General features: G+C 44.3%; 1 protein-coding gene across 1 annotated transcript in view; it reads right to left on the bottom strand.

Annotated features, from left to right (window-relative positions):
* Nucleotides 1-23,377, bottom strand: part of ttn.1 (titin, tandem duplicate 1) — a 170,851-nt gene that overhangs the window by 27,483 nt on the left and 119,991 nt on the right. The window contains exons 174-183 of the mRNA XM_045212083.1: nt 5,845-23,343; nt 5,436-5,732; nt 4,716-5,303; nt 4,301-4,603; nt 3,897-4,193; nt 3,506-3,793; nt 3,081-3,380; nt 2,568-2,870; nt 2,077-2,460; nt 182-1,948 (exon numbers count right to left, since the gene is read on the bottom strand). Coding sequence (XP_045068018.1) covers nt 182-1,948; nt 2,077-2,460; nt 2,568-2,870; nt 3,081-3,380; nt 3,506-3,793; nt 3,897-4,193; nt 4,301-4,603; nt 4,716-5,303; nt 5,436-5,732; nt 5,845-23,343 — 22,026 coding nt within the window. The remainder of the gene's footprint in view (nt 1-181; nt 1,949-2,076; nt 2,461-2,567; nt 2,871-3,080; nt 3,381-3,505; nt 3,794-3,896; nt 4,194-4,300; nt 4,604-4,715; nt 5,304-5,435; nt 5,733-5,844; nt 23,344-23,377) is intronic.

Genomic DNA, 23,377 nt, shown 5'->3' with positions numbered 1-23,377 from the left:
GAACCAGAGGCGGGGTGTCTGCTTTGTTATTGTTTCTACTGCTGATTGCCGCTTTAATGAAAGGGTATGCTGCACCCATTGCTGACCTGAAACTCACTGCCTTGTTCAGCCCGGGGATGAATAACAGTATACCATTATTAACAGTAAACCATGATTAGTTTCCATTTGAATAAGGACTTACCAACTGGAGAAACTGCCATGGTGGTGTTGCTTTCGTCACTCTTGCGGCTGAATCCAGCATCATTCTGTGCGTAGACTCTGAATTGATATTCCAGTCCTTCAATAAGGCCAAGGATTCTGTAGTCTGTTCCAGGGATAGCCACAGTGTTGACTTTCTGCCACATGACACTGTTCTTCTCCTTCTTCTCAACATGGTAGCCCTTGATTGGACAGCCGCCATTGAAGACGGGCAGCTCCCACTGAATGGTCATTCCGTCGTTGGTGACGTTGTACACAACAGGCTTTCCTGGTGGACCTGCAGGCCTGAACTGGTGTTTAGCGACGACGCTTGGTGACACCAGTGGCTCACTGACTCCATATATGTTCTCAGCACGCACTCTAAACTGATACTGTATTCCTTTGATCAAGTTGGGCACCTTGAATGTTGTGTCAGTGACACTAGAGCATGCCATCTTCCAGTCATTCTGAGATGTGTCGCGCTTCTCTACAGAGTAGCAAGTGATCTCTCCACCTCCGTAATCGTTTGGCTCCTCCCAGGATATTGTAACACTGTCTGCTCTGACCTCATCAAAGTTGATGGGTGCGACAGGCTTCGATGGTGGTCCGCGAGTTATGACAAAAACATTGAAGGATTTCCTGTACACCCTGTTATCAAGAGTAAGTGTGTATTTCCCACCATGCTCTGGTCTCACATTCTTGATCATGAGAACAACTTTGTTGTCTGTTTTCCTGAAGCGTACTAGTTCGCTCTCCTTCAGTGGCATATTGTCCTTAAGCCAATATGTGGCAGGTCTGGGTTTACCCTTATAGGGCAACTCAATGTGTACATTATGGCCCACACGGACACTGATTTCCCCACCTGGATACTCATCCAGGTTGGCCTCTGGTGGGATGACAAAGTCCTTCACTTCAATTGGTCCAATTTCAGTGAAATCACCCTTTCCCTTCTCATTTCTGGCGGCAACTCTGAAATGCATTTGTGAGGTTTCTTTGAGTTTTGGTACTTCGTGTTCACATAGTTTGCTGCAGCCAGCGGCTGCCCAGTCCTCTTCATCCTTGAGTCTCTTCTCAATGACGTAGTCAGATATGATGCTTCCACCATCGTAATCAGGCTTTACCCACTGCAGTGTTACAGAGGTCTTTGAGGCATCCTTCATAGCAACTTCTTTGACTGGACCAGGAGTTTCTGTAGCTTTTACTGGTTCAACTGTGCTGCAAGGATCACCTATTCCAAATTCATTCTCTGCTGATACACGGAAGAAGAAGGATGTTTTCTCTGAGAGATCTTCAATGGTATAAAATTGTTCTGTGCATTTGGTTGTCACACTAGAGTAGGATCTCTTGGATGAGTCTCTCTTTTCAATGATGTAATTGGTAATATCAGCACCACCATCAAGTTCAGGTTCTTCCCAGCACATGGTTACTTTGCCACGAGTGACATCCTTCAACACCAGGTTCGTGCAGGCAGCTGGTGAGTCTTGAACCTTCACAGACAGCGTCATTGACTTTGGCTCTCCTACACCGTTTTCAATCTTCACAGTGTACTTTCCAGAGTCATTACGGCTGACTTCTGGAATAACAAGGGTTGATGTAATATCTGTGTGGTGGAATTCATATTTTGTATTATTGTCGATGTTCTCCTCTCCGAACATCCAAGTAGGACTAGGTGCAGGTCTGCCCTTGAGGGGCACTGTGATCTCCACATCCTGCTTGGCTTTTACGATGTAGTGAGTTCTCATGGCAACATCTGGATCGAAGATAGCTTCCTCTGTAAAAATCATTAAAAGATACATACTTTATTTACTGCCTTTTCACTACTAGGAAAAGGGAAGAAATCTTATCATGAAACAAAATGTCAATGTAGATGTAATGAAACCATGAGGTGTGTTAACTTACCCAGAATATCCTTAGCCTGAACAGGCTCTTTCATCTTAATGGCCTCTCCACGCCCTGCGATGTTGACTGCGGATACGCGGAAGTAGTAGTCAACATCTGGTGTTAGGCCGGACACAACGTACTCTGCTGTCCTCACTTCTCCCTTCTGGCTGATTACAACCCATTCTCCATCGTCTGCTTCTTCCTCCTCCTCTTCTTCTTCTTCTGATTCAGATGATTCTTCTTTACGTGGTTTGCGTCGTAGACCTTCCACGTCCGTCAGCTGTTCAACAACGTAGCTGAGGATCTCACTGCCTCCGTCCCACTCTGGCTTGGCCCATCCAAGGGTGATAGATGTCTTGGTTGAGTCAACCACTTTTAGCTTAGTAGGTTCGTATGGTGGTTCTAATAAAGAAAATTTACATAATTTAGATATAGTTTTAATAGAGAAGTAAAGGTTATGGTTTTTACTTATTACATAAGTTAGATGGACGTTAAACATTTTTCCTTACCAACTGGATCAGCTGCTTTGTAGTAGTCAGACACATCTGAGAAGGGGCCCTCTCCAGCTTTGTTGATGGCACACACACGGTATTGATATTCATTGCCTTCTGTTAGGTTAAAGATAGTCGTAGTGGTGTTGTTAATCGGATCTTTCAAGACCTTTATCCAGCGAAGGCTCTTCTTGTCACGTCTCTCAAGGTAGTAGCCAGTTACTTGACTACCGCCATCCACACCTGGTTTGTCCCATACAACTACCATTGTTGATTTGGTTATAGTTGTTACCTCTGGTGTGGCAGGCTGTCCTGGGGTAACTGTGAAATTAATATAAAGAGTCGGTTAAGTAAAAAAAATACATCAGAAAACAGAATGTATGTCTTATAAGAAGACTTAATATGCATGTCAAGCTGATCATTTTGGGGAATGTCTGCTTTATATTTCAACAGATAAAACTTCTGTTTGCATGTTTCAAAATAGTGTTTTTTGCTACCACAATGTTATGGCCTGTTTTGTTTTACACTTACCAAATAGATTTTTGGCAACAACAGGCTCAGAGTCCAAGGGTTCTCCATTTCCGAACTTGTTGACACCCCTCACACGGAAAATGTACTCATTTCCTCGTACCAACTTCATGACAGCTATGTAGCACTCTTCTAGTCTCTCAGACACGGTAGACCATACCACTCTGCTGGTTTCACGTTTCTCCACAACGTAATGGGTGACCTTAGCACCACCCTCATCAGTGATTGGCTCCCACTTGAGCATGATCCTGTCTGCTGTGACTAACATAAACTGAATCAAGCCAGGAGGTGGTCCAGGTTTGTCTGGTGAAAAGGAGAAAACATTCAGTGCATTAATACATTATTGAACTCATAACAACATGTCTGTTGCAAATGAAAGTATGACACAATTACATGACATAAGCTAAATGACATGTAAAAAAAAATACCTAGAACTTCCATCCTGATGGTGGCAGATGCCGAACCCAGAGCGTTCTTGATCTTTATTTCATATGTGCCAGTGTGGCTACGAGTTGCGTCCTTGATGAGAAGACCAGAGGAATCAGTGGTGCTCTCGATGGATAGTGTAGTGCTTGACACCATTTCTTTTCCATCCTTGTACCACTCAATTGTTGGCAGAGGCTTGGCAAGAATTCCCACTCTGATCTTAACCATGGATCCGGCTTTGTATTTCACAACATCTAAATACTCTGGAGGAAGATCGATTGCAGGGGCACCTGAACATGAGAAAAACAAAATATTAGCAACAAAATAGTAAATCAAATATCAACCAAATGACAGTTTCTTTACCCATTGAAAAGTAAAAAAAGCTCAACTCACCACATGAATCGACACAAGTGATTGGACCAACAACATCAGATGGATTGCTGATAGAACCGATTGCGTTCTTTGCGTAAACTCTGAACTCGTAGGATTCATCCTGGGTCAAGCCTGACATTGTGAAGTTCATCTCAATCACGTTAGTGAAGTTGGCCCTTGTCCATCTGCCATTAGGGCAGTCCCTCCTCTCCACCATGTATCCAGTGATCTTGCTGCCACCATCATAAGGCGGCCTAACCCAGGCCAGACTGATGGAGTTCTTTGTGATCTCTGAGACTCTTACAGCTGCCGGGGGCTCTGAAATACAAAATCAAATTGATCAGGAACAGTTTATGAGAAAAAAAAAACACCATCCACAACAAATTCAGTGACCAAAAAACAAAAATAATCAAGAAGACATTTACCGCAGTTATCAATGGCGAGCACTTCTTCTGACGTTTTGCTGATTTTTCCGATACCAGCTGCATTTTCTGCGGTCACCTTGAATTCGTAGATGAGGCCAGGGCAGATGTTTGTTACTCTCAGTTGTGTTCCAATGATTGCTACTTTGTTGACCTTTTGCCACAGAATACTGCTTCTCTCTTTCATTTGCAGGTGGTAGCCCGTGACAGTGTTTCCTCCATCTATGACAGGCTCGTTCCAGTTGACTGTAATGCTCTCTCTTGAAGCCATGGTTACCCATGGTGTTGATGGAGGGCCAGGGAATGCTAGAATAAAAAATGTAATCCAGTAAATTTCAGTCTAATTCAAAGACACATTAAGATAGTGATTAAGATAGTGGGAATGGATGGTATACTAATAAATGATAGAGACACTTACTGTATGGAAGCTTCACTGTGATTGGTGGGGTGTCAATGTGGTCACTGATACCAAAGCGATTCTCTGCCTTGATTCTGAACTGATATTCCTCTCCTTTGGTAAGCTTGCTGGCCTTTATGGCACTTCTCGCAACCTGAGAGGACACTTCAGTCCAAGCAGGTGTGCTTGTTTCACGTCTCAGTACAACGTAGTTGGTAACTGGGCTGCCACCATCATACACAGGAGGAGCCCATTTGAGAGCCACTGTGGATTCAGTCACTTCGCCAACCTCAATAGGGCCAGTTGGAGGACCAGGTCTATCCAACACAACGATGTTGATGAACATCTTGGTGATACCACTTGTATTGGAGGCGATGATGTCATATCTGCCAGCATCACTTGCAATGCTCTCGTTCAGTTTGATGATCAGGCTTTCAGCAGTAACTTGAGTGACCAATCTCTTGGATGGTTTCAGAATAACGGTGTTTCTTGCTAGAATAACCTTTGCCAAAGGTTTGCTGGTCATAGGAAGCTCGAAGGTCAGATTTGATCCTGATCTCACATAGACAGTATTGCTGGGGTAGTTTTTCATGTCAAAATCTGGGGCCTCTGTAAAGCAAATAGTCACAGCATATACAATTAGATAATGATCAATTAACATACACGATTAGCCATGACAGATATACTGACTATTTATATAATGAAAAAGTCAAAATAAGAAGAGGTGAGTAGAAAACCTACCCAGTTGATCTTTCACTACAACAGGAATGATCATCTCTTTGGGTTCGCCGAGTCCAGCATGATTCTGAGCGCTAACTCTGAAGAAGTATTCACCATTCTCCTTCAAGTTTTTGATTTGGAAGGAAGTTGTGTTCACAAGAGTAACCTTCGCCCATTTGGGTTGTCCTTTCTCAAGTGCTTCGATGAAGTACTGAGTTACTCTGCTTCCACCATCGTGTTCTGGTCTCGTCCATCCGATTGTAACACTGTCCTTGGTTACCGCAATAGCCCCAAGCTTTTGAGGTGGACTTGGTTTTTCTGCAAATATTAAGAACAAAAGTTATGAACAATTAAGAATGTATGGGGTAATTTCTTTATGCAAGTATCATACAGATAACAAAATAACATACAAAGTAAAGAAATGACAAACCTGTAATCTTTGTTCCATTCTTGGGTATAGCAGCTACACCCACTCCGAATTCGTTTTCTCCCATGACTCTGAAGTAGTAGAAAGCTCCCTCTTGTAAATCTTTCACTTTGTAGGACAATGCGTGGCAGTTGTTGGTCACACACACCCATGCCTTTTTGCTGGCTTCACGTTTCTCAACATGGTAGGCCTTCACAGCATCACCTCCATCATTTTCTGGAGCTTCCCATGTAATGGTAGCAGTGTCTTTGGTGACGTCCTTAACCAATACATTAAGTGGTGGACCAGGAGAGTCAAGAACCTTTACAACTATTGGTAATGTTACTGGGTCTCCAATGCCAGTCTCTAATGTTACAGTGTACTGTCCAGAGTCATTTCTTGTTGCCGTTTCAATTGTTAGTGAAGTGCAGCTTTGATTAGTTTCAATGGTTGCTCTTGCCTTGAGATCTACTTCCTCCTTGCTCCATTCTACTGAAGGTGCAGGTTTTCCCTTATATGGTACAGTCAGAGTGAATGAGTTGCCATGCTTGACAATCAATGTCTTGCGCATTTCTATGTCTACATCAAACATAGGCTCCACGGTTCTATCCATTGCTGCAATAGGCTCAGAAATTGGGCTTTGCTCGCTTTCACCAATCTTGTTTATTGCCTTAACAGCAAACTCATATTCTTCATCTGCTGTAAGTCCAGAGACGGTGAACTCTGTGCTCTTTATGTTCTGAATGGCCACTGTCCATTCCTCGTCCTTCAGTTTCTTATACTCCACACTGTATCCAAGGATTGGAGCTCCACCATCTTCTAGTGGCTTGTTCCAAATGATGGAGATAGAACTCTTGGTTGAATCAACAACCTTTGGTTTACTTGGTGGGTCTGGTTCGACCTGTTCATCTTCAGCCCTAAACGATGGGCATGCTTCACTTGGAGGACTCAAACCAGCAGCGTTTTCAGCAAACACGCGGAACACGTATTCATATCCTTTTCGTAGTTTAGTTGCTATGGTTGTCAATTCAGTCACAGGCTCTCTGTTCACACGGACCCAGAGTAGACCTGCCGTGTCACGCCTTTCAATCACATATCCTGTAATTTCACTGCCTCCATCTGAAACAGGTTTCTGCCAGACAAGTGTCATCTCCTCACTGGATACCTCCGTGATCTCACAATTTGTGGGAGCAGATGGTTTTGTGAATGGATCAGCCACTTTGACGACCTCACTCTCAATGGCCTCACCAAGTCCATACTTATTGACGGCCGTGACCCTGAAGATGTATTCATTACCCTTGAGGAGATTTGTGACCTTGAAATTTGTCCTGTTCAGATCTCCGTTCACCACTGTCCAAGCAAGACGGCTTGTTTCACGTTTCTCAACAACGTAGTGTGTGATATCAGCGCCGCCTGCTTCTTGAGGAGGACCCCATGCTAAGGTGACGTCTTCTGCTGTAATGCCTGTAGTCGCCAGGGGGCCAGCGGGAGGTCCTGGCTTATCCAGGATCACAACGTCCACTGGTGTAGATACTGTTCCTGCAATGTTTTGCAGAGTCAAAGTATATTGTCCAGAATCACGCCTTATGCAGTCCTTCACAATTACTGAGGTGCTGGTATCTGTTGCAAGAATCTGAATTCTGGCCCTGAGCTCGATCTCCTTGTCATCCTTTTTCCATGATGCAACTGGCAGTGGACGCCCAGCGATATCTGCATTGATTTTAAGAACATCTCCTGCTTTCACAACTACAACAGCTCTGTACTTCACATCCATCATGATACGTGGTGGATCCACATCATCCTTGACTGTGATTGAACCAGTGGAATAAGATGGGTCACTGAAGCATCCAGCAGCATTCTTTGCAATGACACGGAAGTCATACTGCTGGTCCTTGATCAGGCCTGTGACGTCATAGTAGGTTTCCACCACGTTGGTGAAGTTACACCTCATCCAGCGGCCTTCTGGGAGATCTTTGCGTTCAATAATGTAACCAGTAACCTTGGATCCACCATCGTACTCTGGCTTCGTCCAAGCGAGGGATACCGATGTTCTTGTGATACCTGTGACTGTTGGCTCGCCAGGGGGATCACATGGATCTCTTGCAGAAACAGCCTCACATGCTTTGCTGCATTTTCCAATTCCAGCAATGTTTTCAGCGTAAACGCGGTATTCGTACCCGATGCCCTCTTCAATGCCAGTCACTTTGTATTCTGTATCTTTGATGAGACCTCTGTTCATCTTGTTCCAGATGATGCTGGTTCTCTCCTTTCGCTCCAAATGATATCCAAGAACTGTGCTTCCTCCGTCATTGACTGGCTCATTCCATGTGACAAGCATGTAAATCTTGGTTGCATGTGCCACTTTAGGAGTAGATGGTGGGCCAGGTAGCTTGAAGTTATACTGGGCTGTAATTCCATGGGAATCTGCATGTTGACTCTTTCCATAACGATTTACAGCATAGATACGGAACTGGTATTCAGCACCCTTTGTCAATCGGGAGGCTTTAATTGCTGTTGTTGCAACATTGGCTGAGACCATTTGCCAATCTGTTGCATTTGTATCTCTCTTCTCTACAATGTAGTTGTTGATGCAGCAGCCACCATCATACTCTGGTGGAGCCCATGACAATGAAATACTGTCTGAAGTTACAGCAGTTGGTTTGATAGCAGTTGGTGGACCAGGTTTGTCAAGGACAATAATTCCAATCTCTGCTATTTTTATTCCACCTGGGTTTGCGGCAGTGATTTCATATTTTCCGACATGTTCTCTGCCCGCCTCCTTTATAATAATTTTGGATGAGGTCTTGGTATTCAGAATTGTCAATGAGCTTGTTTGCTTCAAAGGAAGGCCATGATGTTTCCATGCAATAACAGGTTTAGGTCGGCCCCTAACTGGGATTTCAACTGTAAGATCACCTCCAGCCTTCACACTGTAAGTGTTGAATAACACCTCAATTGAGGGTTCAATAGCAATGTCTTTTGTTGTCACAGGTAGACCAAGTTCCTTTGGTACACTCTTTCCCTTCTCGTTGATTGCAATGACTCTGAATGAATATGCGTCACCTGCTACTAGGTTTGCAATAGTTGCTTCCAGGATTTTGACTGTGCATGAAGCATTCCACTTCTGGGCACCCTTGTCATCCTTACCTTGCACCTCAACGTTGTAGCACATTACTTTGCTTCCACCATCATGAGCTGGCTTTTCCCAGGCAAGTGTTACACTGTTTTTCGTGAGATCCGTAACTCTGACATTTTGTGGTGGCATAGGCACTTCAGAAACTTTAATTGGGTTTTTGGTTTCAGCCATCAACCCAATGCCATACTCATTCACAGCACAGACACGGAAGTAGAAAATGCATCCCTCTGGCAACTCCTCAATCTTGAAGGAATTAGATAAGCAGTTAGTTGTCACTGCAGTGTAAGCCTTTCTGGTGGATTCTCGCTTCTCCACAATGTAATTAGTTATTTTTGATCCACCGTCTGTGAGTGGTGTTTCCCAAACAAGATTCACAGAATCTTTTTTGATATCTTTGACCGCAAAGGCCTGTGGAGCACTTGGTGTGTCCAACACTCTGACATTGATAAGTGCTGATTTTTCACCAGTGTTATTCTCAAGGTTCAATGTGTATTTTCCACTGTCGAATCGGTTTACATTGTCAATTACAAGCATAGTGTATGAGCTTGTGGATTCTATCATGACACGTTCTGTCAGCTCGCCGTCCAGCTTTGCCCATTTAACTTCAGGTTCAGGTCTTCCTCTGATTGTGACAAACAGACGCAGAGATCCACCTGCACGAACAGAGACAACCTTCCTGAGGTTGGCATCCAGTTCAATCTCTGGTGCCTCAACTCTTTCTGCAGCAATCACAGTGCCATGGATATCTGCAGGCTCACCAACTCCCTCTGAATTGATAGCACAGACACGGAATTTGTATTCTAGTCCTGCCTTCAAGTCCTTAATAGTGAGGTGTGTCGCCTGGATGCCAGTTGGTGGTGTACATATGGTCCATTCATACTCCTTAGGAGGTTCTTCCTCCTCTTCTTCTGAATACTCCTCTTCTTCTGCTGCTGCTTCTTCTTTCCTCTTCTTTTCCTCTTCCATTGCTTTCCTCTCCTCTTCTGTCACCTTTCTCATTTCAACAATGTACCCTTTGATGTATGCTCCACCGTCGGAAGCGGGTTTGCCCCAAGTCAAGGACACAGTTGAGCTGGTGTGATCTGTCACCTTAGGATGGTGTGGTGGTCCAGGTGCTGTTGTAGCATTGCATGCTCTGTAGAACAGTGAGAGTTCGCTCAGATCTCCCACTCCAGCTTCGTTCTCTGCAGAAACACGATATTCATAGAAATGACCATCCAAAAGTCCAGTGACTTTGAAGTGTAGATCCGTCAATGGCTGCCGGTTGCATTTGGTCCACCTTACACCATCTTTGTCACGTTTCTCAAGATGGTAGCAGTCAATTTCTGCTCCACCGTTGTTATCTGGCTTTGACCATGATAGGACCATAGAATCCTTTGTTATTTGACTTGCTTCAGGTGTTCCGGGTCCACTTGGAGGCTTGTATGGATTGCGTGCAGTTACTGCCTCACACTCCAAAGGATCACCAACGCCATATTTGTTCACAGCCCTAACCCTGAAGATATATTCGTTCAATTCCAGTAGGTTGATCACTTTGAAATTTGTAGCTTGAATATTTGCGTTAATCACAGTCCAGGATAACCGACTGGTCTCTCTCTTTTCCAGAATATAGTGAGTTATAGCTGCACCACCATCCAGAGAGGGATCAGTCCAGGATAGGAAGCATCTGTCGGCGGTCAATCCAGTGACTCTCAGTGGTCCAGTGGGTGCACTTGGTTTATCAAGGACCTTCACAGTGATTGGGATTGTCTTTACCCCACCGATATTGGTGAGACTGAGGTCATAGTTTCCACTATCTAACCTTGTGCAGTCCTTGATTGTTATAGCTGCACGTTTCTGTGTAGTTTTCACTTCAATTCGAAGAGCTTTGTCCATTTGCTTTCCTTCTTTCAACCATAAGACCTCAGGAGCGGGTTTGCCATAGATGTCAGCATCCAAAACTAAGTTATCCCCAGCATTAACAACAATGACATCCTTGTATTTAGGATCCATTGAGGCTCTTGGTGCTTCAATCTCATCTGTGGCAGTAATGGGTCCAGTGCTGTCAGAAGGCTCACTGAAAATACCAGCTGCATTTCTTGCAATCACTCTGAACTCATATTGTTCATTTTCTGTCAAGCCAGAGATGGTAAATTCTGTCTCAATGACATTGGTAAAGTTGGCTCTCATCCAGCGACCCTCAATGTTGGCTAGATCTCTTCGCTCCACAATATATCCAGTGATCTTACTGCCTCCATCATACAGTGGCTTAGTCCATTGAATCACAATGTGGTTCTTGGAGATAACAGTAGCCTCAGGGGTACCTGGTAGATCAACTGGATCTCGAGCAATGAACGATTCTGATATTTTGGATGCTCTGCCAATGCCAACAATGTTTTCAGCATAGACCCTGTATTCATATCCAATGTCCTCCTCAAGATTACATATCTTGAAAGAGGTATCAGCGATGAGGGCTTTGTTGAGTTTCGTCCACATAATGCTGGTTCTTTCTTTAGATTCAAGATGGTATCCAATAACCGTGCTGCCACCATCATTGACTGGCTCATTCCATTCAATAATCATTTGATCCTTTGTTGCAGATTTGATGTATGGAGTTCCGGGTGGTCCTGGGGATTTGTATGGATATTGCACCACAATTGGTTTTGTGTCCAAAGGAGCGCCCTTTCCATATCTATTCTCAGCACAGATTCTGAAACAGTACTCTGCGCCAGTTTTCAGCTTGGTTACTTTGATAGCTGTTCTAGCAAGCTGTGCATTCACACTTTGCCATGTTGTTTGTGTTGAATCTCGTCTTTCCACAGTGTAATGCCTTATTTGACATCCGCCTGTGTACTCTGGGGCTCCCCATGAAAGACTGACAGAGTTGTTGCTCACTTCAAGGACTTTAATGGGTCCGGTTGGTGGACCAGGTTTGTCAAGGATTGTGATTCCTATGTCTTCAGAGAATAAGCCAGCTGTGTTAGCTGCCGTAATGGTATACTTTCCAAAGTCGTCCTTACATGCCTCAGTAATTTTAATGGCAGCAGTTGTTGCTGTGTTTATCACATTCACTCTTGTTGTTATTTTCAATGGCAGACCCTCTTTCTTCCAAACAATATGGGGTTTCGGCCTACCAAACACTGGGATTTCTACTATCAGATCGTCACCAGCTTTGACGGTGTAGGTGTTGAACATGAGTTTTAAGCTTGGTTCAATAGTCATGTCATTAGCAACAACTGGCATAGCCAGTGCTTTAGGCTCACTCTTTCCCTTCTCATTGTAAGCTATGATACGGATCAGATACTCCTGTCCAGCAGTAAGTCCGGTGACTGTGCCATGACAATCGCCCTTTGTGGATGTCGCAACACCCCATTTGTCCCCTCCCTTTTGCTGCATCTCAACTAGGTAACCAGTAATTCTGCTTCCACCATCATGCTCTGGTTTTTCCCATCTGAAAGATGCGCTGACTTTAGTAACATCAGTCAAGAAGATCTTTCCGACTGGAAGAGGCACCTCAGAGGCCTTTGATGCAAGCTTTGTTTCAGTAGACGATCCAATTCCATATTCGTTCTCAGCCATAACTCTGAAGTAATACATAGCCCCCTCAACAAGGTTTTCAACCTTGTAGGTTGTTTTGTTGACCTTAGTTGTTACATTTGCGAATGCTTTCCTGGTTGATTCACGTTTGTCAACAACATAATTCTTGATTTTCGCACCGCCATCAGTAAGAGGGGCATCCCAAACAAGAGTTATGGAGTCTTTCTTGATCTCTGTCAGTTTGAGATTCAGAGGGGCACCTGGTGTATCTAGCACTTTCACAGTTACAAATTCAGAAACGGTACCACTGCTGTTCTCCACAGTCACATTGTACTTTCCAGAATCACTTCTGTCACAAGAGTCAATGGAAAGCTGAGTATAGTTGAGACCTTTCTCAACCACTGCTTTCTCTTGCAATTCTTGTTCTTCCTCCACTTCTTCAACCTTTTTCAGTTTACACCACTTAATCTCTGGCGTTGGTCTGCCTTTGAATGGTACATTGATTCTCACAGATCCTCCAGCACGCACCACAATTCCTTTCCTCAATTCCGAGTCCAGTTGAATTTCTGGATCCTCTACCTTCTCCTCTGGTTTAGATGTTCCAGATACAGCTGCTGGTTCACCAACACCCAGTTTGTTGATAGCACAGACCTGGATCTGATATTCTTGACCTTCTGTAAGTTTTGTGATTTCGAATTTGTTGACCCGCAGGCCTGTTGGTGGAGTGCACATTGTCCATTCCTCCTCCTCAGCTTTGCAAATCTCTACAATGTATCCCTGGATAGGACAGCCGCCATCGTTGAGAGGCTTTCCCCATGTGACTGTGATTGAGCTCTTTGTGGTATCAATCACATGTGCATGTGTGGGTGCCCCAGGTTTGTACTTGGGATCACAGGCCTTAAAGTATGACGTTGGTAGACTTGGCACACCAACACCAGCTGCATTTTCAGCAGATACTCTAAACTCATATTCATGATCTGATGTCAGACCTATTACTCTGAAAGATAGGTCTGTGACCTTTTGCCTGTTGCATTTGGTCCATTTAACTCCAGCTCTGTCTTTCTTCTCAATGATGTAAGTAGTAATGTCACTTCCACCATCGGTCTCTGGTGCAGAGTAGCAGACAGTCATTGAATCCCGGGCAATGTTCGTTACATCATTAACATGTGGTGCTCCAGGGACAACAAATGGATTTTTCATTATTACTGCTGAAGACTCCACAGGTTCACCAACGCCATAACTGTTGATAGCCATGACACGGAAAATATACTCATTGCCCTCCAGCAGACTAGTTACTTTGTACACTGTGGTCTCACAGCTGTTAGAAATCATAGTCCAAGCAAGACGACTGGTTTCACGCCTCTCAATGAGGTAGTGTGTGATGTTGCTGCCTCCATCATGTAGTGGGGCACGCCATGACAGAGTACATTTGTCACAAGCGACTCCAGTGACATGGAGAGAACCAACAGGTGGTCCTGGTCTGTCTAGTACATTCACCTTGAATGGAACTGTCTCTGAGCCAGCAACATTTGTCAGTACAAGTTTGTAATTTCCACCGTCAACTCTGACAGAATCCTTCACAACTATCATTGCGACGCTTTCTGTATTTTTGATCTCCAATCTCATTGTATTCTTTTCAATTTCCACGTCATCCTTGAACCACTGGATTGTGGGTACTGGCTTTCCATGTACATCAGCATCAAGTTTGAATGTGTCTCCCGCATTGATGATGATCGTTTTGGTGAACGCAGGATCAATAGAATATCTTGGCGCTTCCACCTCATCGTTTGCTGTTATAGGTCCACTGTTATAAGATGGCTTGCTGAATGTTCCAACTGCATTCTTAGCAATGACTCTGAAGTCATATTGTGCATCAGCAGTTAGTCCAGTGGCAGTAAATCTGGTCTCAATAACGTTGGTAAAGTTTGCCTTCATCCAGCGTCCCTCTGGAAGGTCACGTTTCTCAACAACATAACCAGTAATCACACTGCCTCCATCATATTCTGGCTTTGTCCATTCAATGGTGATGGACTCTTTGTTTACAATGATAGCCTCTGGTGTGCCAGGAGGATCACATGGATCACGTGCAACGCAACCCTCTGAGATTTTGCTGCATCTGCCAATGCCAACGATATTTTCAGCATAAACTCTGAATTCATATTCAACAGCCTCCTCTAAGGGACCGGTTTTGTAGGTGGTGTCTTTAACGAGTGACTTGTTAAGCTTAGTCCAGAGGATGCTGTTTCTCTCTTTCCGTTCAAGGTGATAGCCAAGAACAGAACTGCCTCCATCTGCGACTGGTTCATGCCACTCCACAACCATATATTCCTTGGAGAGAGATGCAATGAATGGAGTGCCGGGTGGGCCAGGCTCTTTGTAAGGGTACTTTATAGTCACAGGATGTGAGTCCAAACCGTAACTCTTGCCATATCGATTTTGAGCAATGATTCTGAATTGATATTCTGCCCCAGTTTTCAGCCTTTGCACCTTGAGCGTAGTTCTTGCCACAGAGGCAGCAACATTCTCCCAAGTTGTGGTGGTTGTGTCTCTCTTCTGAACAATGTAATTTGAAATCTGGCAGCCACCAGAATGTTTTGGTGGACTCCAAGAAATAGTTGCAGTGTTAATAGTAACTTCATCAAACTTTACAGGTCCACTTGGTGGGCCAGGTTTATCAAGCGCAATGATTTCAATGGTTGCATTCTTTTCCCCAACTACATTAGTAACATTAATGCCATACATTCCGCCATCTTCTCCTGTAGCCTCTGTGATACTTAGAGTTGTGCTATCTGGTGTGTTAGTGATTTTAACCCTTGAGGTGTGGAGTAGGATTGATCCATCCTTTGTCCATTTAACTACTGGTTTAGGACGTCCTGCGATCGGGATTTCTACCTTGAAGTCTTTACCAACCCGAACACTGTAATTGCTAAATGTAGGTCTAACATCAGGCTCAATAACAAGGTCCTTTGCTGTCACTGGAAGTGCAAGTTCCCTTGGGTCACTCTTTCCTTTGTCATTGATGGCAAACACTCTGAACAGATATTCTTCACCCGGATTTAGATTGTTAACAACAGACTCCATTGCTCTGACAGTTGCAATGCCTGACCATTTCTCAGTGCCTTTAGGTTGTATCTCTAGCAGGTAATGAATTATTCTACTTCCACCATCATGCTCAGGCTTCTCCCAGGCAAGAGAGATGCTTGTCTTGGTTTGGTCAACAACACTCAGTTTTCGTGGGATTTGGGGTACCTCTGAGGCTTTGATGGGATCAACGGTTGCTGTAGGCAAGCCAACACCATGTTCGTTTTCAGCAAGGACTCTGAAATAGTAATTGCAACCCTCTTGAAGGTGTTCAACCTTGTATGTTAATTTGTGGCAGTTTGTCACCACAGCTGCATAGGCTTTCCTGGTGCTTTCCCGCTTCTCAACAATATAGTTTCTGATTTTAGCTCCTCCATCCAACACAGGGGCATCCCATGTAAGTGTCACTGATTCACCAGTGATATCTATCACTTTGAGGTTGCCTGGGGCACTAGGTGTGTCAAGAACTCTAACGCTGATTAAAGCAGATTTTTCACCACTGGCATTTTCTGCAGAAACAGTGTATTTTCCACTGTCAAATCTGTTGACATTGTCAATCACAAGGGATGTATAACTACTTGTCACTTCAACTTGTGCATTCTCCTTAATTGGACCTTCATCCTTTCCCCATTTGACTTCAGGTTGAGGTCGCCCTCTGATAGGAATGAACAATCTGAGGGAACATCCAGCCTTAATGTTCACAACCTTTCTCAGGTCTGGGTCAATGTCCAGATCTGGTTCCTCAATCCTCTCCTCGACAAGAATGATTCCAGAGACATCTGCATGTTCTCCAACTCCGAGCTTGTTGATAGCACAAACTCTGAACTTGTACAAATGCATTTCCTCCAATTTTCCAACTTCAAATCTTGTTTGTTTGATGCCACTTGGTGGAGTACAGATTGTCCACACCTCAGCAGGTTCTTCCTCTGCAGCTCCTTCTGCACTTCCTTCTTCTGCGGGTTCTGCCTTGGCAGGTGCTGCTTCTGCAGGTGCGGGTGCTGCTTCGGCAGGTGCTGCTTCGGCGGGTGCTGCTTCGGCGGGTGCTGCTTCGGCTGCTCCTTCCACAGCGGGTGCTTCCTCTCCCTCAGCAGCTGGTGCCTTAGCGGCCGGTTCCACAACGATGGATTGCTTAGTGAGTGATGCAGGAGATGGCACTTCGCATTTCTCCACAATGTATCCTTGAATCTCACATCCTCCGTCATATATAGGTTTGCCCCATGACAGGAAAACTGAAGTTTTGCTTATGTCAGTTACTTTAGGATTAACTGGTGCACCTGGTCTGAAGATCGGATCCAAAGCCTTGTAGAAAACTGTTGGGGAGCTTGGCTCTCCAACTCCAGAGACATTCTCAGCCAGAACTCTAAATTCATAACTGTGACTTTCCATAAGTCCGGTGACTTTGTAGGTTAAGTCGGTAACTGTCTTCCTATTACATCTGGTCCATCTCACACCCTCCTTATCGTGCTTCTCAATAATGTATCCAATAATATCGCTGCCACCATCATATCCAGGAGGCTCCCAGGTAATCACCACTGAATCCTTTTTGACATCGGAAACCTCCAACCTACTTGGTGCATCTGGGGGAATGAATGGGTCTTTGACAGTCACAGCGTTTGATTCCAGACCCACACTAAGTCCAAATTTGTTTACTGCCTGGACTTTGAAAATGTACTCATTTCCCTCCAAGAGTTTTGTAACCTTGAGATAATTTGACTCACACTTATTATCAACAACAGTCCAAACTAATCTGCTTGTCTCCCTTCTCTCTACGATGTAATGAGTGATTTCACTGCCGCCATCATATAGTGGTGATTTCCAAGCAAGGCAACATTGATCATTTGTGATGCCAGTGACAGAGATAGGACCTTGTGGTGCCCCAGGTTTATCCAGAACAACCACATTGATTTTCACTGACTTCTCGCCTCCTGGATTCTTTAGAAGTAAAGTGTACTTGCCTCCATCTTCAAGTTTAGCCTCTTTGACAGTCAACAAAGTGGTGCTGTCTGTATTTTTTATGTCTCTGGTGATGGTGTTTGCAAGGGGTGCCTCATGGCCACTCTTCATCCAGAGGATTTCAGGTATTGGACTACCATGAACATCGGCATCGATTTTGAAGCCATCTCCAGCATTAACATAAACAGTTTGTGTGAACTGTGGGTCAATGCTAATACGAGGAGGGTCAATTTCATCTTTAGCAGTAATTGGTCCAGTGCTGTATGAGGGAAGGCTGAATACACCTGCTGCGTTTCTTGCAATAACACGGAACTCATATTTCTGGTTCTCCACAAGGCTGGTCGCCACATACTCAGTTTCAATGATATTTGTGAAGTTGGTTTTGATCCAGCGGCCCTCTGGCAACTCTTTCTTCTCTACAATGTAGCCGGTGACTTTGGCACCACCATCATACTCTGGCTTTGTCCATGCAATTGTTACAGAATCCTTTGTTATCTTAGTAGCCTCAGGATCTCCGGGGGGATCGCAAGGATCTCTAGAAATGTGACCTTCGGAAAGTTTGCTAACTTTTCCTATTCCCACAATGTTTTCAGCGTAAACTCTGAATTCATATTCCTGTCCTGGTTCCAGGCCAGTGGTCTTGTAAGATGTATCCTGGAGAAGAGACTTATTGAGCTTTACCCAGAGAATACTGTTTCTCTCTTTGCGCTCAAGATGATACCCCAGCACAGTACTTCCACCATCATTAACAGGCTCATTCCACACAACTACCATGCTATCCTTTGTGGAAGATTGTACAGATGGTGTTCCTGGAGGGCCTGGTAATTTGAATGGATACTGAGCAACAACAGACCCTGAGGTCAGAGATGGGCCCTTTCCATACCTGTTCTGAGCTGTCACCCTGAACTGATGCTCTGAACCGTTTTTCAGCCTCGAAGCTTTAATCGTTGTTCTTGCATGATTTGGAGACACGACCAACCAAGTTTGTGTGGATGTGTCTCTCTTTTCTACAATGTAGCTGTTGATTGTTGCACCACCATCATACTCTGGTGGAGCCCAGGAGAAAAGCACGCTGTCAGTAGTAACAGCCTCAACTTTAATTGGGCCCTTTGGTGGTCCAGGTTTGTCAAGAACAACTACTGAGATGTATATAGATGTATCCCCAGCAGTGTTTGCGAGTATGATCCGGTACTGACCAACATCTTCCCTGCATGCCTCTTTGATCTGAAGATTGATCACTTTATCTGATCCTCCAAAGTTAACTCTGGTGGTACGCTTCATAGGTACATTTTCCTTTATGAATGAAATAGTTGCTCGGGGACGAGCAATAAATGGAATCTGTACTGTCAAATCCTCTCCTGCTAGTACACTGAATGTGTTGAACAACATTTTAGCTGATGGGACAATCACAAGATCTTTAGCAATCACTGGCACACCAATTTGACGTGGATCACTTGTTCCTTTTTCATTTCTTGCTGCTACACGGAACATGTACTCTTCACCTGGTGTCAGTCCAGGGACAACTGCTTCTAATGTTTTGACAATAGAAGACTGGACCCATTTCACGGCACCTTTGCTCAGCATCTCAACAACATAGCATACCACTCTACTTCCTCCGTCATGCTCTGGTTTCTCCCAAGACAGGGTTGCACTAGTCTTGGAAACATCCACAAGGGTGATTTTGGCAGGAGGCTGTGGTTTTTCAGAAACTTTAACTGATTCACGGGTTTCAATTGGTAGGCCAATTCCATATTCATTTTCGGCTAAAACTCTGAAGTAGTAGTTACATCCCTCCTGCAGCTGGTCAACTTTCCAGGTGTTCTGATGACAGTTAGACTTTACAGTGGCATATGCTTTCCTTGTTGATTCACGTTTTTCAACAATGTAGTTCTTAATCTTTGCTCCACCGTCATTTACTGGATCATCCCAGATAAGAGTGACAGATTCTTTAGTGACGCTGTTGATCTTGAGATTTTGCGGGGCAGCTGGGGTATCTAGCACTCTGACATTCACAGTAGCTGTATTGGATCCATAACTGTTTTCTATTGTGAGCACGTACTTGCCACTGTCAAATCGGTTGACATTTTCCACCACCAGTGATGTGTAAGAAGTTGTGCTTTCAATGGTTGCTCTCGTAATAGGTTCACCATCTTCTTTGGTCCATTTTGCCTCGGGTGATGGTCTTCCTCTGATAGGTACAAAGAGTCTCAATGTGTTACAGGCTCTGATATTCACAACCTTCTTTAGCTCTGCATCCAGGTCAATTTCCGGTGGAAGCAGCCTGTCTTGAGCTCTCGGTGTGCCAGGAATAGTTGCTTCCTCTCCAATACCCTCACTGTTTACGGCAGAAACTTGAATCATGCACTCTTTGTCCTCCTCTAAGTTCATAAGGGTAAACGATGTACCCATTAGTCCTCCTGGCGGAGTAACAATTGTCCATTCCTCCTCCCCAGGAACGCAGGTCTCCACAATGTATCCTGTGATTTCAGAACCACCATCATAGTTTGGCTTGTTCCATGCAATCGTAATGGATGACTTGGTTGTGTCCACAACTCTTGGGTTGCCTGGAGGGCCTGGTTCGTAGAGGGTGTCAGTAGCCTTGTAGAAAGGACTTGAATTGCTTGGTACGCTTAATCCAGCTGCATTCTCTGCAAGAATTCTGAATTCATATTCATGTGTTACTAGAAGCCCAGTTACCTTGAACTGTAAGTCTTTTACTTTCTTCTTGTTGCATTTTACCCAGCGAAGACCAATCTTGTCTTTCCTTTCAATGTTATAGTTTGTGATTGGAGTTCCACCATCGTACTCAGGAGCCTTCCACATAAGAATCATTGAATCCTTAGTGATTATTGTTACTTCAGGATCCTTTGGAGGATCTGATGGCACCCATGGATTGTTTGCAATAGTTGGCGCAGATTCTAGAGGCTCTCCGACTCCATATTTGTTGACTGCCATTACTCTGAATATGTACTCATTTCCTTTGAGTAACTTGTTCACCTTGAATTGGGTGGCAGTTAAGCCTGAGGCCGAATTTGTCCATGCAAGTCTGCTTGATTCACGCTTTTCAATCACGTAATGGTCAATCTCTGCACCACCATCATCTGCGGGTGGAGCCCATTCCAAAATACAGTTGTCAGATGTGATATCTGACACCACCAGGGGTCCTCCAGGTGGACCCGGCCTGTCAAGAACTTTGACATTAAAGATATGCTTGGCAAACCCGCCAACATTTGTGGCAGTCAGAACAAATTCACCTCCATCTCTTCTTAACGAGTCTTTGTTAATCAGAGTTGTTGTTAAGTCAGTCATTTTAATTGTCAATTTCATCGTATTTTCAATGTCCATTCCACCCTTAGTCCACACCATGGATGGTAGTGGTTGGCCTGCAACATCTGCATCAAGTTTGAAGTTTTCCCCTGCTTTCAGTAGGATCACATCCTTGAATTTGGCATCAACCATGATTCGTGGTTCCACAATGTCATCTGTGCAGGTGATGGGATCCGATGGCTCAGATGGTTCACTTACTGAACCAGCTGCATTTCTGGCAAGTACACGGAATTCATAGGCCTCATTCTGAGTTAATCCACTTACAGTGAAAGTGGTCTCAATGATGTTTGTGAAGTTGGCCCTCATCCAACGACCAGCTGGCAAGTCTCTCTTCTCCACTACGTAGCCAGTAATCTTGAACCCACCATCATATTCAGGCTTTGTCCATTGAATTGTTACTATATTCTTGGAAACAAAGATTGGCTCTGGTTGACCTGGTGGATCCACTGGATCAAGGGCTAGCATTGCCTCTGAAGCCTTGCTTGGTTTACCAATTCCAGCCATGTTTTCAGCAGTGACACGGAATTCATATGCAACTCCATCTTCCAGTCCACTTGATTTGAATTGATTATCTTTCACCATGGATTTGCTGATCTTTTGCCAGAGGATGCTGCTTCTCTCTTTCCTCTCAATGTGATATCCAATGACTTCACTTCCACCATCAGAAACAGGTTCATTCCAGCCGATTGTCATTGTGTCTTTGGTAAAGGCCACAACCTTTGGAGTACTAGGTGGCCCAGGGGGTTTGAATGGATATGCAGCAACCACTGACTCTGAGATGATTGGTTGGCCAGCACCGTATCTGTTTTTAGCTTTGACTCTGAACTGGTATTCCGCACCAGTCTTCAGACGAGTAGCTTTAAATATTGTACGGATTACAGATGATGTCAATTCTACCCATGAGGTTCCTGTGGTTTCCCTTAATTCAACAATGTAATTGTTGATTGGTACACCTCCATCATTCTCAGGTGTTCCCCAAGAGATGACAGCATAGGTACGGGAGATTTCATCTATTTTTATTGGTCCCTTTGGAGGTCCAGGGACATCGTGCACTTTTACTATGATGGTATCTGTCACTGAGCCAACTATGTTCTTCCCTGTCATGGCATAATGTCCTGTGTCACTCCTTATGCATTCTGTTATATTCAGGATACTTGTGGTTGCAGTTCTTTCAGTGATTATTCTTGGGGTTATCTTGAGGTGCTGATTATCTTTCGTCCATGAAACAGTTGGTTTTGGACGTCCCATAACCGGTATCTCAACTTTAATCTCATCTCCTGCCCTGGCAATGACAATTTTCTGGCATATTCCACGCAGGTCAAATTCTGGCATTGTTATTGTTTCCTTGATAATAACAGGCTTGCTTTCACAAGGACCACTTCTTCCGGAGTGGTTTACAGCCATGACACGGAATATATACTGTTCATTTTCATTCAGGTTCTTCACTATGAAGTCCATAGTCTTGACAGTTGTCACATGGGACCACTGGTCTCCTCCCTTCTTTTGAGCTTCAAGGACATATCCAGTAACTCTACTACCACCATCATGTTTTGGCTTTGTCCATGCAAGACTGACAGAGGTCTTGGTGACATCTGTAGCATAAACACTCTCAGGGGGTGTTGGTGCTTGAGATGCTCGAATTGGATCTGCAGTCTCAACCGACTCGCCAATTCCGTACTCATTTTCAGCCGATACTCTGAAGTAATATTCTGACCCTTCTGCTAGATCAGGAATTCTAACTGTGCTATTTGGACAAACTGATATTATGGTGGAATACGCTTTGCGTGTTGACTCTCTCTTTTCAATGATATAGTTTGTTATCTTTGAACCACCATCGATAAGCGGCAGTTCCCATTGAAGAGTGATGCTCTCTTTGTCGATGTGCTTTGACTTCAGATTAATTGGTGGTCCAGGTGAATCCAGAACTCTCACATTGACATGAGCAGTCTTCTCTCCTGCAGCATTTGTAAGGATCAAGTTGTATCTTCCTGCATCGTTTCTTGTGCAGTCAGGGATGACAAGCATAGTGTATGACTCTGTGCTGTCAATGTTAGCACGTCCTTTGAGTGGTGCGTCTTCACCCTTCGTCCAGGCTACTTCAGGAGCTGGGCGTCCTTTAATGGGCACAAATATGCGGATGGAACATCCTGCCCTGACAACAAGGGTTCTTCTCAGCTCAACATCCAATTCAAGGTCTGGCTCTTCTTCACGTTCAATAATTTCAACCAGTTCTTCAGTTTGAGCTGGTTCACCAACTCCCTCTGCATTCATTGCACTGACTCTGAAGTGGTATTTTGCTCCCACTTCCAAGTTAGGAACAACAAATTCTGTAATTCTCAGTGGAGCAGTTGGTGTGTCCTTGAACCATTCCTCTTTTCCATCTTTTTTATGCTCAACGAAGTACCCTGTGACTTCAAGCCCGCCATCTTCAACTGGTTTCCCCCAGAAGAATGTTGCAGAAGTCTTTGTTGTATCTGTAATTCTTGGGTTGATTGGAGGTCCAGGTGCATCTAAAATAGTAATGAGTAATAGAAGTGATCAGTA

The sequence above is a fragment of the Coregonus clupeaformis genome, chromosome 40 (assembly GCF_020615455.1).
Source record: "Coregonus clupeaformis isolate EN_2021a chromosome 40, ASM2061545v1, whole genome shotgun sequence".
Taxonomy (NCBI): domain Eukaryota; kingdom Metazoa; phylum Chordata; class Actinopteri; order Salmoniformes; family Salmonidae; genus Coregonus; species Coregonus clupeaformis.
Note: the sequence above shows the minus strand (reverse complement) of the source record. Positions and strands in the feature narration are given on the sequence as shown.